Source organism: Bos mutus, chromosome 6 (assembly GCF_027580195.1).
Source record: "Bos mutus isolate GX-2022 chromosome 6, NWIPB_WYAK_1.1, whole genome shotgun sequence".
Taxonomy (NCBI): domain Eukaryota; kingdom Metazoa; phylum Chordata; class Mammalia; order Artiodactyla; family Bovidae; genus Bos; species Bos mutus.
In genome coordinates, this window is record NC_091622.1 from 26538831 (window position 1) to 26556216 (window position 17386).

General features: G+C 37.8%; 1 protein-coding gene across 1 annotated transcript in view; it reads left to right on the top strand.

Annotated features, from left to right (window-relative positions):
* Nucleotides 1-17386, top strand: part of STPG2 (sperm tail PG-rich repeat containing 2) — a 629653-nt gene that overhangs the window by 127392 nt on the left and 484875 nt on the right. The window contains exons 7-9 of the mRNA XM_070372927.1: nt 6654-6761; nt 11218-11377; nt 14553-14713. Of these exons, the coding sequence (XP_070229028.1) occupies nt 6654-6761; nt 11218-11377; nt 14553-14713 (429 nt within the window). The remainder of the gene's footprint in view (nt 1-6653; nt 6762-11217; nt 11378-14552; nt 14714-17386) is intronic.

Genomic DNA, 17386 nt, shown 5'->3' on the forward strand with positions numbered 1-17386 from the left:
AAACATTTGAACTCTGATAATTAGGGAGTCAAATGTTGATTTTTTTTTTTTTTTAGATAGAAAAATGGTTTTGTGGTTATGTTAAAGAAAGAGTCCTTTATTTTTTAGAGATATATCCTAAAGTATTTATTTATGGATTATATGATATTTTGGATTTGCCTGTACATCATGAGTGAGAACTGGGCAGATTGATAGGATTAGAAACATATGGGGATGTAGTTGAGGATTATTGACCCTGGGTAATGTATATGTGGGAATTATTTTGTGTATTTTACTTTTTCATAATTATAAGTAGGGAAGAAAGGAAATGGAGAGTTTAAGCTTATATAGAGAGTGGGGAGATGTTCCAGGCACTTTTCCCACTCACCAAAATTGTCAGCCAGGGTTGAGAAAAGAGTGGCATTTGGGGGCCGGCTAATGAGTCGGACATGACTGAGCAACTGAACTGAACTGAACTGAATACAAAGGCTGAGTTGTGAGGCTGTCACAACATAATAAAGTTCAGTAGGTTTCAAGTCACATCTATTCACATGTGAAATTTTAAGTAACATTTTTCAGTGACTCACTCTTACATCTGAATGAGGAGGAAGGGATCACCAGACATTTGAGGGAACTCCCTAATATGAAACACAAAAGCAAAAAATCAAGAAGCCAACATCAAGCAAACTCCAAGGAAACAGATAGTAAAACAATATTATGAATAATTAAAATTATAATTAATATTCAGAGAAAGATGGAGGATAATGCATGCATGAATAAAGATGTCAAGAATAATAAAGATAATTTGAAAATTAAAAATGTAATTATCAGTTTAGTTCAGTCATTCAGTCGTGTCTGACTCTCTGTGACCCCATGGACTGCAGCACTCCAGGCCTCCCTGTCCATCACCAACTTCTGGAGTTTACTCAGACTCATGTCCATTGAGTTGGTGATGCCATCCAACCATCTCATCCTCTGTTGTCCCCTTCTCCTCCCACCTTCAGTCTTTCCCAGCATCAGGGTCTTTTCAAATGAGTCAGCTCTTTGCATCAGGTGGCCAAAGTATTGGAGTTTCAGCTTCAACATCAGTCCTTCCAATAAACACTCAGGACTGATTTCCTTAAGGATGGACTGGTTTGATCTCCTTGCAGTCCAAGGGACTCTCAAGAGTCTTATCCAACACCACAGTTGAAAAGCATCAATTCTTCCACATTCAGCTTTATTTATAGTCCAACTCTCACATTCATACATCCCCACTGGAAAAACCATAGCCTTGACTAGATGGACCTTTGTTGGCAAAGTAATGTCTCTGCTTTTTAATATGTTGTCTAGCTTGGTCATAACTTTACTTCCAAGGTGTAAGCATCTTTTAATTTCATGGCTGCAGTCACCATCTGCAGTGATTTTGGAGCCCCTCAAAATAAAGTCTGTCACTGTTTCCCCATCTATTTGCCATGAAGTGATGGGACCAGATACTATGATCTTCATTTTCTGAATGTTGAGCTTTAAGCCAAGTTTTTCACTCTCTTCTTTCACTTTCATTGAGAGGATCTTTAGTTCTTCACTTTCTGCCATAAGGGTGGAGTCATCTGCATATCTGAGGTTATTGATATTTCTCCCGGCAATCTTGATTCCAGTTTGTGCTTTATCCAGCTTGGCATTTCTCATTATGTACTCTGCATATAAGTTAAATAAGCAGGGTGACAATATACAGCCTTGACTTACACCTTTTCCTATTTGGAACCAGTCTGTTGTTCCATGTCCAATTTCAACTGTTGCTTCCTTACCTGCATACAGATTTCTCAAGAGGCAGGTCAGGTGGCCTGGTATTCCCATCTCTAAGAATTTTCCACAGTTTGTTGTGATCCACACAGTCAAAGGCATTGGCATAGTCAATAAAGCAGAAATAGATGTTTTTCTGGAATTCTCTTGCTTTTTTGATGATCCAGCAGATGTTGGCAATTTGATCTCTGGTTCCTCTGCCTTTTTGCAATCCAGCTTGAACATCTGGAAGTTCATGGTTCATATCCTGTTGATGCCTGGCTTGGAGAATTTTGAGCCTTACTTTGTTAGCGTGTGAGATGGGTGCAATTGTGCGCTAGTTTGAGCATTCTTTGGCATTGCCTTTCTTAGGGATTGGAATTATATCTGACCTTTTCCAGTCTTGTGGCCACTTGTGGCCACTTGTGGCTGAGTTTTCCAAATGTGCTGGCATAGTCAGTGCGGCACTTTCACAGCATCATCTTTTAGGATTTGAAATAATAGCTCAACTGGAATTCCATCACCTCCACTAGCTTTGTTCGTAGTGATGCTTCCTAAGGCCCACATTCCAGGATCTGGCTCTAGATGAGTGATCACACTATTGTGATTATCTGGGTTGTGAAGATCTTTTTTGTATAGTTCTTCTGTGTGTTCTTGTCACCTCTTCTTAATCTCTTCTGCTTCTGTTAGATCCATCCCATTTCTGTCTTTTTCTTGAGCCCATCTTTGCATGAAATACTCCCTTGGTACCTCTAATTTTCTTCAAGAAAATATAATTATCGAGCTTAATTATAGAATTTAAAATTATAGAACATGAGCTGGAAGAAATATTTGGAAGCCTGGCCTCACTATAGTCCTTATTTACAGAAGGGGACTGTGGAACTCTAGGGAAAAATGGCAGTTATGGGACCAATGGAAAGTGATTGTACCTGCAGGGTCCTAGCAGTGTGAGTTTTAAACTATTTTAGGCTGCAGTTGTGACTGCACATTAACATTAAACAGAAAGCTTTTTAAATTTTAATAACGCCTGGGTCTCATTTCTATTGGCTTTAGTTTGAATAAAGTAGAACGAGGCATTATTATTTTTAAAAGTTCCCCAGATAATTCTCTTGTAAAGCATGGGTTGAGATCTGGTGTAAGCTTCTCAAAAGCAAAGCCCATGCTTTATTTATTAGTATGTACACTGCTTTGTACATAGTAAGCTTTTAGTATTTTCTGTGGAAATAGTCATCATCACTGATGGTGGCTCCAAGTTAGAGGAGTAAAGGTTAAACTGTTTGACTTGCCCCAGTCCCTGATGAAATAAATGATTATACCCTAGTTTTTAAAGAGAGCTTTTTTTTTTTTTAATCAAATCCTAGGCATTTCACTTCATCTGTAAACATTTCAGTAGTGACCTCTGAAAGATAGTCTTTAAAAACCAAATAATTATCTTAAAAAATTCACAGTGTTTACTTAATATGATAGATTTTTAATTAGTGTTCAAATTTCAAGTGTCTCATAAATATTAGAAACAGGATCCACAGAATGTCCACGCTTTGCCATTGGTGTTGACTGATAACATCTCTGTTGCTCTCTCCCTCTTTTCTTCTCTTTCCTTTCCTTGAAGTTATTTGTTGAGCAATTTATTTGTCCTGTAATTTTCTACAAGAGGTGCTAAGTGCATCCGCCTCAAGCATATTCCTTTTCCTGGGGTAGGGGAAACACTGCTTTATAAGTGACTGTGTGTCCTTCCATTAGGTAGCACGTGGTCTAAAGAGGGCCATTTTTATTAGGTTGTACATGAAAAGATTACATAAACAATCTGCCACAGTAATCTTTAAGTTTTCTTCCTAAAGCAGGATACTTTTAAGGTCTAAGCCTTCTACTTGAAGATAGATGTGCTTTGCAGAAAAAGCTGTGGCAGGGACCGCTTTTTGGCTGAGCTGTGGTTCTTTATTGTGCTTGAGAATCCTCTGTGAGGCTTGTTAAAAGTGTAGATTCCTGTGCCCAGAAAGATTCTGATTCAAGGTCTCAGAGGACACTCTGGGAGGCCATGTACTTAATAGACTGATATCAGTGCCGGTGTTTGGTTGATCACAGTTTGTAAAAGCAGGATAAATATCACAGCATTTTCATCCTGTGTCTAGGGTTTGGTCTTTGCAGAGTTTATTTTACCTTCTTAGACGGTCACAAAGGGAGACCTGCCCTTCCGTGGTCAGTGTCTCACAGTCCTATTTTGGAACTTATTTGGAATTGGCTTATTAAATTCTAACTTTTTATAAGTAAAGACCTGATTTTACTATTCTATGTTATTTTAGTGAAATAAAGTTCAGTAATATTAGAAACTTTATTGAAAACAGAAGAAAAGGAAAAGGAAGTATTTATTGAAGAGGTCAAGATTTCATTTAGTCTTTTAGCAAAATAGTTCTCAAGACTAAGTATATTCACTTACCTCATTAATCACACTTAGTCTTTTCCCTGTGCTTCATATTAATAATCGTCTAGACAGCTGTTCCTGTGGTCATGTATGGATGTGGGAGTTGGACTATGAAGAAAGCTGAGTGCCGAAGAATTGATCCTTTTGAACTGTGGTGTTGGAGAAGACTCTTGAGAGTCCCTTGGACTGCAAGGAGATCCAACCAGTCCGTTCTGAAGGAGATCAGCCCTGGGATTTCTTTGGAAGGAATGATGCTGAAGCTGAAACTTCAGTACTTTGGCCACCTCATGCGAAGAGTTGACTCATTGGAAAAGACTCTGATGCTGGGAGGGATTGGGGGCAGGAGAAGGGGACGACAGAGGATAAAATGGCTGGATGGCATCACTGACTCGATGGATGTGAGTTTGAGTGAACTCAGGGAGTTGGTGATGGACAGGGAGGCCTGGCGTGCTGCGATTCATGGGGTCGCAAAGAGTTGGACACGACTGAGCGACTGAACTGAACTGAACTGAGACAACTGTTCAGAACAGGAGGAAAGTAGTAGTAGTTCCTGTTTGTCAGTAGCTAATTATTTTTTATCATGCCTGCCTATACAGAGAGAAAACTGACACAGCATATCTGTAAAAAAAAAAATACAGATTACATCATGTATTTGAATATTTGTTCATATTTTTGTATTTGATACATATTTCGTAGGTTTATATACACTCAGAATTATACAGAATTTTTTTTTCTTCTGAATGTAACTTTCTGCAAGTTCATAGGAAAAAACAATCTTAGATGCCATGACCAAAATGAATCTTTCTGTCAACTATCAAATAATTGCATAAATCTGTTCATTTGAGGCAATGTAATATGGACTTTTGCTAATATGGACTTTTGCATACATTTTTAGAATCTAATTTGTTTTTAAGAAGAGATATTTATGTATAAGAATTTCTCCTAAAGAATTTTTCGAATTATTTTTTTACTTAAATTATAGATATTTTACTATTATTACAAATGGATAATGCTATTCTTTGGAGACGTATTAGTTCCCAGAGGGACGTATCTTCTAAAATCATTATATGGCCATTGCAAATGTAAGATTCAGCTCATGAGTTCATGCAAGTATTTACTGAGCACCTAGTATGCCACAGCTACTCTTCTGTTCTCTAAAGATACAACAACCAATGAAACAGAAAAAGAACAAAGCGAAACTGCCCTCTTGGAGCTTACAACATAGCAGGAAATGATATTTTGGGTAGTGAAAAATGATAAGGTTGAAAAATAGGAGAGGGAACAGGGATTGTTTGGGTTGCCTAGAAATGGCTCACTGAGAAGGTAACATTGAGTAGTGAACTGATTGAATTGAGAGAGTGAGCCTTGGAGCTATCTAGGAGAACATTCTGAGCAAAGAGAATGGTAAATGCAAAGGTCCTTAGGTGAATATATGATTGATCTTTTGGGAAACAGAGTGAATAGAGTTGAGAGAGCAGTAGGAGAGGAGGTTAGAGTGGTAATAGTGTGTCTGGAAGTGAAATTCATTTCATATTTAGGACCTTGTTTTTTTTTGCTGGAAGTGAAATTGAAAACCATTGAATGGGTTTGAGAAGGGGGATGGTGCAATCTGACAAAGGGCCTTAACTGGACCCATTGCTAGCTTCTGTGGTAGAAACAGACTGAAGATAGGCAATATTGGAAGCCGGGGAGGTGGTTAGGAAGATTTTTACAGTAACCTGGATAAGAGATGGTGGCTTGGATCAGAGTACTTGTGAGGTTGGGAAACATGGTTGGATTTTGATGTATTATAATAAGATAGGTGACAGAATTTGCTGATAGAATTTCCTTTTATATCCAAGTTATAGGCCCAGTATTTCATTCATAAATCAATGTATAATTCTTTCAACTATAGAAAAGTAGGAGAGTTATATATGAAGCAGATGATTTAAATCTAACTTTTTATATACTATGAAAGGTACTTTATCAAGGTAATTAAAATATTTGATGATGAATCAATAGTACTTCCTGATACATATTTGTATTTTATTAGCAGGATAATTAAAACTCAATCCCACTATTTACTGAGTTAATTTTATCTTTTGTAAAGTATCTAGTTAAAAGCCTAATGTCTTATATCTTCTAACATTTGTAGTTAAAATAGAAGAGCTGGTTGTATAAGTTAAATGGAAGAAATATATTTATTTACTGTAATGCTTAATCACGTGAAGGGCTCAGATAATTTTTTTTCCTGAGATCTATCAGTAGAGGGCAGCAAAGTTTCAAGCAGTGTGTTTTTAGGTTCCTGGGAGGCTTTGCAAAGGAAAGCAAAGCCTTTCTCTCTTTTTCTTTGTTTATTGCTCTTAAGTTTGTTCTGGCTTGCTTTTTAATGAAGAGCTTTGGTAATATCACTTAAAAGCCCTGCAGCTTTGGTTCAGATATTTAACCAACTGTTCCCTTAGGTGCTATAGATACTTTCTTAATGAGAGCATGTCTTTTTCTTTCTGTAATTTAGGGAGTACCAGGGCCAGGAAAATATGACATTAAGAGTCAATTTCAGAAGAATAAAAGTGTGACATCAAATGTGAATGATGCATCACCTGCTTTTCTTTCTCAATCCCAGGTAATGTTCTTCAGTTGTTTCACAGATAGAGGATAATAGGCAAAAGGTGACACTAGCAACAAACTCAGTGGTGTTAGGGAGATTATAAAAAGAAAAGTGGTATATAAACAAGTTGGGAACCGACATAGTCTAGGGAAATCATATTGCCAAAAATGTGGGTAGACTTAAATGACGTAAGATTACAATATTAAGAATATTGCGGAGATTACTATTCAAATTGTAATTTTTATTAAACATTTTCTACTAAGCAAATTTGCATATGTGAAAGTTCAGTTTATCTTTTAAGAAATTTTACTCTGGGTTTAAATATATTTTGCTAATGAGTATATGACTGGAAAGTGATCAAACCAGTCATGAAACATCATGAAAAACTCTGGGTTGGATGAAGCACAAGCTGGAATCAAGATTGCCAGGAGAAATATCAGTAACTTCAGATATGCAGGTGACACCACGCTTATGGCAGAAAGCGAAGAGGAACTAAAGAGCCTCTTGATGAAAGTCAAAGAGGAGAGTGAAAAAGTTGGCTTGAAACCAAATATTCAGAAAACTAAGATCATGGCATCTGGTCTCATCACTTCATGGCAAATAAATGGGGAAACAGTGTCAGACTTTATTTTTTTGGGCTCCAAAATCACTGCAGATGGTGACTGCAGCCATGAAATTAGAAGACACTTACTTCTTGGAAGAAAAGGTATGACCAATGTAGACAGCATATTAAAAAGCAGAGACATTACTTTGCTAACCAAGGTCTGTCTAGTCAAGGCTATGGTTTTTCTAGTGGTCATGTATGGATGTGAGGGTTGGACTATAAAGAAAGCTGAGCACCGAAGAATTGATGCTTTTGAACTGTGGTGTTGGAGAAGCCTCTTGAGAGTCCCTTGGACTGCAAGGAGATCCAACAAGTCCATCCTAAAGGAGATCAGTCCTGAATATTCATTAGAAGGACTGATGCTCAAGCTGAAGCTCCAATTCTTTAGCCACCTAATGTGAAGAACTGACTCATTTGAAAAGACCCTGATTCTGGGAAAGATTGAAGTCAGGAGGAGAAGGGGGAAACAGAGGGTAAGATGGTTGGATGGCATAGCTGACTTAATGGACATGAGTTTTAGCAAACTCCAAAGATAGTGAAGGACAGGGAAGCCTGGCATGTTGCAGTCTGTGGGGTTGCAAAGAGTCAGACATGTCTGAGTGAGTGAACAACAACAACAACAATGAATATTTGAAGTGTTAACGTGTAATCTATAAGAATACGCCAGTCTTTTGGAGAAGGTTCTGAAGGCTTTCTGGAGCCTAGCCATAGGTCATGTCTAAACCTGCCATTAGGGCGTTAGTGATGCAAGAGTCTATTTCACAGTAATCATTTTATATTCTTCAAGGTCTATATTTAGGGGGCTTGAACTGAAGGTGTCTAAGTTATGACCAACCTAGATAGCATATTCAAAAGCAGAGACATTACTTTGCCAACAAAGGTCCATCTAGTCAAGGCTATGGTTTTTCCAGTAGTCATGTATGGATGTGAGGGTTGGACTGTGAAGAAAGCTGAGTGCTGAAGAATTGATGCTTTTGAACTGTGGTGTTGGAGAAGACTCTTGAGAGTCCCTTGGACTGCAAGGAGATCCAACCATTCCATTCTGAAGGAGATCAGACCTTGGTGTTCTTCGGAAAGAATGATGCTAAAGATGAAACTCCAGTATTTTGGCCACCTCGTGCGAAGAGTTGACTCATTGGAAAAGACTCTGATGCTGGGAAGGATTGGAGGCAGGAGAAGAAGGGGACGACAGAGGATGAGATGGCTGGATGGCATCACTGACTCAATGGACGTGAGTTTGAGTAAACTCCAGGAGTTGGTGATGGACAGGGAGGCCTGGCGTGCTGCGATTCATGGGGTCGTGAAGAGTTGGACACCACTGAGCGACTGAACTGAACTGAACTGAAGCTATTTCTTAGGCAAGAACATTATAATACTAACAGGCCTTTATAATGTGGCACTGTCTGGATCAAGTAGTTGTGATATTTCTCCAGTTGTACTGTGTAAAATGTGATTATCTAGGGAAGATTATTAACTTTTAGATGACTACACGTGACTACTTTGGTTTCATTGTACTTAAGAGGCACCTCCTTGGAGACAGGTAGATTGCAGGTATATTTTGGAGACAAAATTAACATGACCTTTTAATGAGTTAATGTTGTAGTAAGGGACTAGGAGGAATCAAGAATGAATACTAGGTTTCTGCCTTGAGCAGCTTGATGGTACTTGAGATACAAAACAGAATGGATGCAGGGGTGTGAGATACTGTGTGTGCCCTTCATTTTTAAAAATCACATTTTTGCAACCAGAACTCTCAGTTTTCATGCTGTTCTGTTCATCTAATATATAGTCCTAATGTGACATCACTTGGCATCGGTTATAATATTTTAAATATATTTTTCAGAAATGAAAAGGAATATGATATCAGTTTTGCTTAAGGGATTCTGAAGTGAAAGATGTGGAAGAGTTAAAACCAACAGGACTGCCTGCTAGGGTAGTGTTAGTGTTTAGTTGACTATGGATAGATTTATTAATGACTATGATTGAAAACGGAGAAGGCAGTGGCACCCCACTCCAGTACTCTTGCCTGGAAAATGCTATGGATGGAGGAGCCTGGTGGGCTGCAGTCCATGGGGTCGTGAAGAGTTGGACACGACCAAGTGACTTCACTTTGACTCTTCACTTTCATGCATTGGAGAAGGAAATGGCAACCCACTCCAGTGTTCTTGCCTGGAGAATCCCAGGGACGGGGGAGCTTGGTGGGCTGCCGTCTATGGAGTCGCACAGAGTTGGACATGACTGAAGTGACTTAGCAGCAGCATGATTGAAAAAGCAATAATTTGATTAACCAGGTGGACTTAGAAGACAATTTTTTTTTTTTTTAGGAATAAAGACATATTATGTTTCTCGGATACTTATTTTAAAAAGTTTTCGACTTAAGGAGTTGTCTGGTATTTTATCTAAATGCATTGAATTTTCTTATGTCTTCAACTAGTAATTTTTAAAACCTAAGATTTTCTTTATAATAATGCTTCTCAACTTTTGCTGCAAATTAGAATATTTTGGGAAATTTTACTACAAATCCAATTGCTTTCTTTCCTGTCTCCCAGAGTTGATGGAGCTGATCCAGAATAGGGCCCAGGCAGGCATCAATTTTTTTTTTTTAAACTCCTCAAGAAATGCAGCCAGGGTTGAATGTTACCATTTAAAAATATTGTACTCAGCACTTAAATAATAAGATAGTATTTAGGAAGGCTTTGGAAATGTTTCTACATGAAAGGAGGCTAAAAGCAATATCTGAGCCTAGACTAGATGATGTATTGGATGGGAAAATTGCATTAGAGGTATAATTAGATCAACTGACAAATTTGGAATATGAATGGTAGATTAAATAAAAGTCTTATATTATTGCTACATTAAGAAAATACATGTAGGAAAATATCCCTATTTTTAGTAAATGCACACAAAGGATTTAGGGAGAAAGGGCTGGCCACAACACAACATACGTAACTTTCCATTAAATAGTTCTGTGTGTGTGTGTGTGTGTGTGTGTGTGTGTGTGTACGTGTGTGTAAAGACAGAGAGAGGGAATAATGGACATACAAACAGAAAAGCAGAAATAAAGTGGGCAAATGAAAAAAGTGAATGGCATATTAACAGTAGGTGAATATGGCACAGGAATTTTCTGTATTATTTTTATTTATAACTTTGAATATTCCAAATTTTAAATTCTAAATAAAAAAGTTAAAAAATAAATTATACAATGCTATATGTCATAAGACTTCATAGTTTACATATAGATATATTTAATTAGTCAGTTCAGTTCAGTCGCTCAGTCATGCCCGACTCTTTGTGACCCCATGGACTGCAGCACACCAGGCTTCCCTGTAAATGAATATACCAAGTAAGCTTATTATAAGTTTATAATATAAAAAAATTAATGTTATAAGTTAAAGTGATTTATGTACCACTTGAATCTATAAGATTTTCTCTTAAGGTAGCTAATATGGTTGTGTTAATTGAATATACATATTCAGGAACTTTGTCAATTTATACAGTTTTATTACATAGAAGAAACTGTATTTGATCATATAGATTTTATTTATTATCTTAACTTTCAGAATATCTTAGATGTGGAAATTGTCTGTACACTATCATCTGAATCTCATAATGAGATGTTGTCCTTTGAAAAGTCTTTCTGGCTTAGCAAAGTATATAATGCATTACTGTATTAATATACATATGATTTTACTAAAAGTATATATTTTATGTTTTGATAGGTGCAAGATCTTAATTCATCTACATTTTCTTCACTTCATTAAGAAATAAACTCCAGATGTTATATTACTAAAAAGACAGCTTTTAAGTCATGAAATATCAAAATGTACCATTACTTTCTAACTGGCATATTTTCCTGTTCTTCACTAGAGGTTTGTCTCTATGAAATCAATCACTCCAGCTCCTGGCACATACAATGAATCTCGAACTGCTTTCAAGCCCTTGAAGAAAACGTTAGGATTGAAAAATACCTCATTTGGTCAAAGTGCTGCTCGATTCACACAAGACTCTAGGACAGAGAAAATGCCAGGTTGGAAATTAATTCATATGTATCCACTCTAACTTGATGTAACTTAATACTCTTAACAAGATGGATGCACCAGAAAGTACAATTATTTTTGTTCTGTGGGTTGTGTTGTTAATTTAAGTCAACATTTTTTTTTAAGCATTGACTATACACTGTTGCTGCTGCTAAGTCGCTTTAGTCGTGTCCAACTCCTAGCGACCCCATGGACTGCAGCCCACCAGGCTCCTTCGTCCATGGGATTTGCCAGGCAAGAGTACTGGAGTGGGTTGCCATTTCCTTCTCCAATGCATAAAAGTGAAAAGTGAAAGTGAAGTCGCTCAGTCGTGTCCAACTCCTAGCGACCCATGGACTGCAGCCCACCAGGCTCCTCCGTCCATGGGATTTGCCAGGCAAGAGTACTGGAGTGGGGTGCCATTGCCTTCTCTGACTATACGCTAAACTCAGATAAAAATAATGTGTAATTTTAGTAAGATTTTAATTTAATTTATCACATATCTTAGTTATAATTTTCTATTGCTTTCCTTTTTTCATTAAAGTTCCTAATTTTCTCTTGGTAGATGAACATATATAATATATTAACTGTGTGGTCACTGCTAGTAATGTAACTTATGATATTCAATTTTGTTAAAATTTTATTTTGGGGGATGTCCTATCATATGCTCTAGTATTCTCAGTGGGTATTTTATATATACATATAAAATATATGTTATATATAAGTATATACATTTATATATAATTATTATATATATTATATATTTATATATAGAGACTAGATTTATATACTAGATTACAGTGGGTAATCTTTATATATCTAAGAATATAACACAAAAATAACATATAGAGCTTCCCGGGTGGCTCAGTGGGTAAAGAATTCACCTTCAGTGCAGGAGACGTGGGTTTGATCCCTGGGTTGGGAAGATCCCCTGGAGGGAGGCATGCCTACCAACTCCAGTATTCTTGCCTGGAGAATGCCGTGGACAAAGGAGCCTAGTGGGCTACAGTCCACGGGGTCACAGAGAATTGGAAACAACTGAAGTAACTGAGCACACACACTGTAGCGTATAGGTTGTCTGTTGCTGCATGACAAACTTAGAGGCTTAAAAAATGCTTTTTCTGTCATATCTCATTAGTTTGTGGGGTTTCTAGAAGGCAGAGTTCAGATGAGAATGTCATTCAGAGTGTGTGCATAGCTCCAGCACTGCTGCCTCAGGGTAGTTGATTTTTGACATAGTAGCTCAGGGCTCCGTGAGACCTGATAGGATGCTGTGAGACTTCTTATGACTGACCCTCAGAAAATCCCAGGACATCATTTCTGCTACACTCTATTAGTCAGTCAAATGACCCAGGGTAGCCCATATTGAACAGAAGGGCATGAAACTTTCTCTCTCAGTGACATGGATAGCAAAGAATTGGTAGCTGTTTTTAAAGTTTTATGTAAAGGGAATCACACATTATTTAGAATTTTGTATATCATCTTTCATTGGCATGTTTTTGGGTTTCAATCATGTTGTTGCATTTATATTTTCTTTTTATTATTGAGTAGTATTCCATTGTTTGGGTGTAGCACATTTTGTTTATCCGTTCACCAGCTGATGGACATTTGGTTTGTTTTCACTTCTCTTGGAAAAATAATTAGAAGTAGAATTTCTGGGTCATATGGTAAGTATAAGTTTAACTTTGTAAGAAGTCGACAAATTGTTTTTCAAAGTAGCAAAGCACTTTGCATTCCTGTCGGCAATATATGAGAAGTCTTTCTAAAAAAATTGCCTACGGTTACTCAGTTTATAAAGAAGATGTATATAAACACCAGAATACTGCTCAGCTGTAAGAAGAGTGAACTTCTGCCATTTGCAGCAATACAGATCGACTTTGAAGATATTATGCTAAATGAAATGTCAGAGAAGAAAAGTACAGTATGATATCATTTATGTGTGAAATCTCAAAAATACAACAAACTAAATAACCTGAATGAAAACAAAAAATTAGCAGACTCACAGATAAAGAGAACAAACTAGTGTTTACCAGTGAGGAGAGGGCAGAGGCGAGGAGTACAGAGGCAGGGATAAGTAAAAGGGTTATTATGGGATTATATGAAATCAGGTGTGTGAAACTTTTTTTAAATTTTTTTTTTAAATTTTATTTTATTTTTAAACTTTACATAATTGTATTAGTTCTGCCAAATATCAAAATGAATCCGCCACAGGTATACATGTGTTCCCCATCCTGAACCCTCCTCCCTCCTCCCTCCCCATACCATCCCTCTGGGTCGTCCCAGTGCTCTAGCCCCAAGCATCCAGTATCGTGCATCGAACCTGGACTGGCATCTCGTTTCTTACATGATATTTTACATGTTTCAATGTCATTCTCCCAAATCTTCCCACCCTCTCCCTCTCCCACAGAGTCCATAAGACTGTTCTATACATCAGTGTCTCTTTTGCTGTCTCGTACACCGGGTTATTGTTACCATCTTTCTAAATTCCATATATATGCGTTAGTATACTGTATTTATGTTTTTCCTTCTGGCTTACTTCACTCTGTATAATAGGCTCCAGTTTCATCCACCTCATGAGAACTGATTCAAATGTATTCTTTTTAATGGCTGAGTAATACTCCATTGTGTATATGTACCATAGCTTTCTTATCCATTCATCTGCTGATGGACATCTAGGTTGCTTCCATGTCCTGGCTATTATAAACAGTGCTGCGATGAACATTGGGGTACACGTGTCTCTTTCCCTTCTGGTTTCCTCAGTGTAAATATGCCCAGCAGTGGGATTGCTGGATCATAAGGCAGCATACAGATGGCTAACAAACACATGAAAAGATGCTCAACATCACTCATTATCAGAGAAATGCAAATCAAAACCACTATGAGGTACCATTTCACACCAGTCAGAATGGCTGCGATCCAAAAGTCTACAAATAATAAATGCTGGAGAGGGTGTGGAGAAAAGGGAACCCTCTTACACTGTTGGTGGGAATGCAAACTAGTACAGCCACTATGGAGAACAGTGTGGAGATTCCTTAAAAAAAGGTGTGTGAAACTTTTGAAATCTTTAAAGCACTATAGAATTTAAAGACTCATTCAATAAATGCAATACAATAAAATAAATAGTAAAGTTACTAAGTTTAAAAGAATTAAAAGGGTGCTTTTATATTATATTCTTTATAATTCTAGGTCCTGGGTTTTATAATATCCAAAACAATACATTCATCGACAACTTTAGCAATACTTACTGGAAGAAACCAAAGAAAAGTGCATTTGGTTCTTCTGTTCCTCGGACTCTCTTCCTGGTTCAGAAAGAAGATTATACTACTCCTGGGCCTGCTGATTATAAGGTAATATGTGAATACCAAAATTATATTATTTATATCTCATATGAAGAATTTAGAATTTACAAAATTACCTATGGTATATGTACCTCATTGTTATAAGCCATACAGTTATTGTTAAAATTATTTACATGTGGTCAATTATGGCATAAAAACAACAATTAATTTGGTTAAAGCTATGTTTATAATTTCTTTTTCAAAAATAGATCTTATCTGGGAATTCCCTGGTGGTTAGGTCACCATGCTTTCACTGCTGAAGGTGTGCAGGTGCAAGTTCAGCCCCTGATAGGGAAATTGTGATCTCACAAGCCATGTGGTATGGCTAAAAAAAAAAAGAAGTCTTATTATTTACCTCTTTGAAGATCTTGTATACCTTTGGCATTTGGAATTTTCCTGGACCAGATATCGAACCCATGCCCACTACACTGGCAGGTGAATTCTTATCCACTGTACTGCAGAGAAGTCCTCACTTCAGTTCGGTTCAGTCGCTCAGTCGTGTCCGACTCTGCGACCCCATGGACTGCAGTACACCAGGCCTCCCTGTCCATCACCAACTCCCGGAGTTTACTCAAACTCATGTCCATTGAGTTGGTGATGCCATCTAACCATCTCATCCTCTGTCATCCCCTTCTCCTCCTGCCTTCAATCTTTCCTAGCAGCAGGGTCTTTTCAAATGAGTCAGTTCTTCCCATCAGGTGGCCAAAGTATTGGAGTTTCAGCTTCAGTAACACTCCTTCCAATGAACACCCAGGACTGATTTCCTTTAGGATGGACTGGTTGGATCTTCTTGCAGTCCAAGGGACTCTCAAGAGGCTTCTCTAACACCACAGTTCAAAAGCATCAATTCATCAGTGCTCAGCTTTCTTTATACTCCAACTCTCATATCCATACATGACTGCTGGAAAAACCATAGCCTTGACTAGACAGAACTTTGTTAGCAAAGTAATGTCTCTGCTTTTGAATATGCTATCTAGGTTGGTCATAACTTTTCTTCCAAGGAATAAGTGTCTTTTAATTTCATGGCTGCAGTCACCATCTGCAGTGATTTTGGAGCCCCCCAAAGTAAAGTCTGTCATTGTTTCCACTGTTTCCCCATTTATTTGCCAGGAAGTGATGGGACCAGATACCATGATCTTAGTTTTCTGAATGTTGGGTTTTAAGCCAACTTTCTCACTCTCTCCTTTCACTTTCATCAAGAGGCTCTTTAGTTCCTCTTCACTTTCTTCCATAAGGGTGGTGTCATCTGCATATCAGAGGTTATTAACATTTATCAGAGGTTATTAACATTTCTCCTGGCAATCTTGATTCCAGCTTTTGCTTCATCCAGCTCGGCATTTCTCATGATGTACTCTGCATATAAGTTAAATAAGCAGGGTAACAATATACAGCTTTGATGTACTCTTTTTCCTATTTGAAAACAGTCTATTGTTCCATGTCCAGTTCTAAATGTTGCTTCTTGACCTGCATACAGGTTTCTCAAGAGGCAGGTCAGGTGGTCTCGTATTCCTATCTCTTTCAGAATTTTCCACACTTTATTGTGATCCGCACAGTCAACGGCTTTGGCATAGTCAATAAATCAGAAGTAGATGCTTTTCTGGAACTCTCTTGCTTTTTTCGATGATCCAGCGGATATTGGCGATTTGATCTCTGGTTCCTCTGCCTTTTCTAAATCCAGCTTGAACATCTGAAAGTTCACTGTTCACATACAGTTGAAGCCTGGCTTGGAGAATTCTGAGCCTTACTTTGCTAGTGTGTGGAATGAATGCCATTTTGCGGTAGTTTGAGCATTCTTTGACATTGTCTTTCTTTGGGAATGGAATGAAAACTGACCTTTTCCAGTCCTGTGGCCACTGCTGAGTTTTCCATATTTGCTGGCATACTGAGTACAGCGTGTTCACAGCATCATCTTTTAGAATTTGAAATATCTCAGCTGGAATTCCATCACCTCCACTAGCTTTTTTGTAGTGATGCTTCCTAAGGCCCACTTGACTTTGCATTCCAGGATGTCTGGCTCTAGGTGAGTGATCACATGATTGTGATTATCTGGGTTGTTGAAGATCTTTTTTTGTATAGTTCTTCTGTGTGTTCTTGCCACCTCTTCTTAATATCTTCTGCTGCTGTTAGGTCCATACCGTTTCTGTCCTTTATTGAGCTCATCTTTGCATGAAATGTTCCCTTGGTATCTCTAATTTTCTTGAAGAGATCTCTAGTCTTTCCCATTCTATTGTTTTCCTCTATTTTTTGCACTGATCACTGAGGAAGCCTTTCTTATCTCTCCTTCCTGTTCTTTCAAACTCTACATTCAAATGGGTGTATGTTTCCTTTTCCCCTTTGCTTTCACTTTTCTTCTTTTCACAGCTCTTTATAAGGCCTCCTCCGACAGCCATTTCACTTTTTTGCATTTCTTTTTCTTGGGGATAGTCTCTTATCGCTGTCACCTGTATGATGTCACGAACCTCTGTCCATAGTTCATCAGGCATTCTGTCTATCAGATCTAGCCCCTTAAATCTATTTCTCACTTCCACTGTATGATCGTTAGGGATTTGATTTATGTCATACCTGAATGGTCTAGTGGTTTTCCCTACTTTCTTCATATTAAGTCTGAATTTGGCAATAAGGAGTTCATGATCTGAGCCACAGTCAGCTCCTGGTCTTGTTTTTTGCTGACAGTAGAGAGCT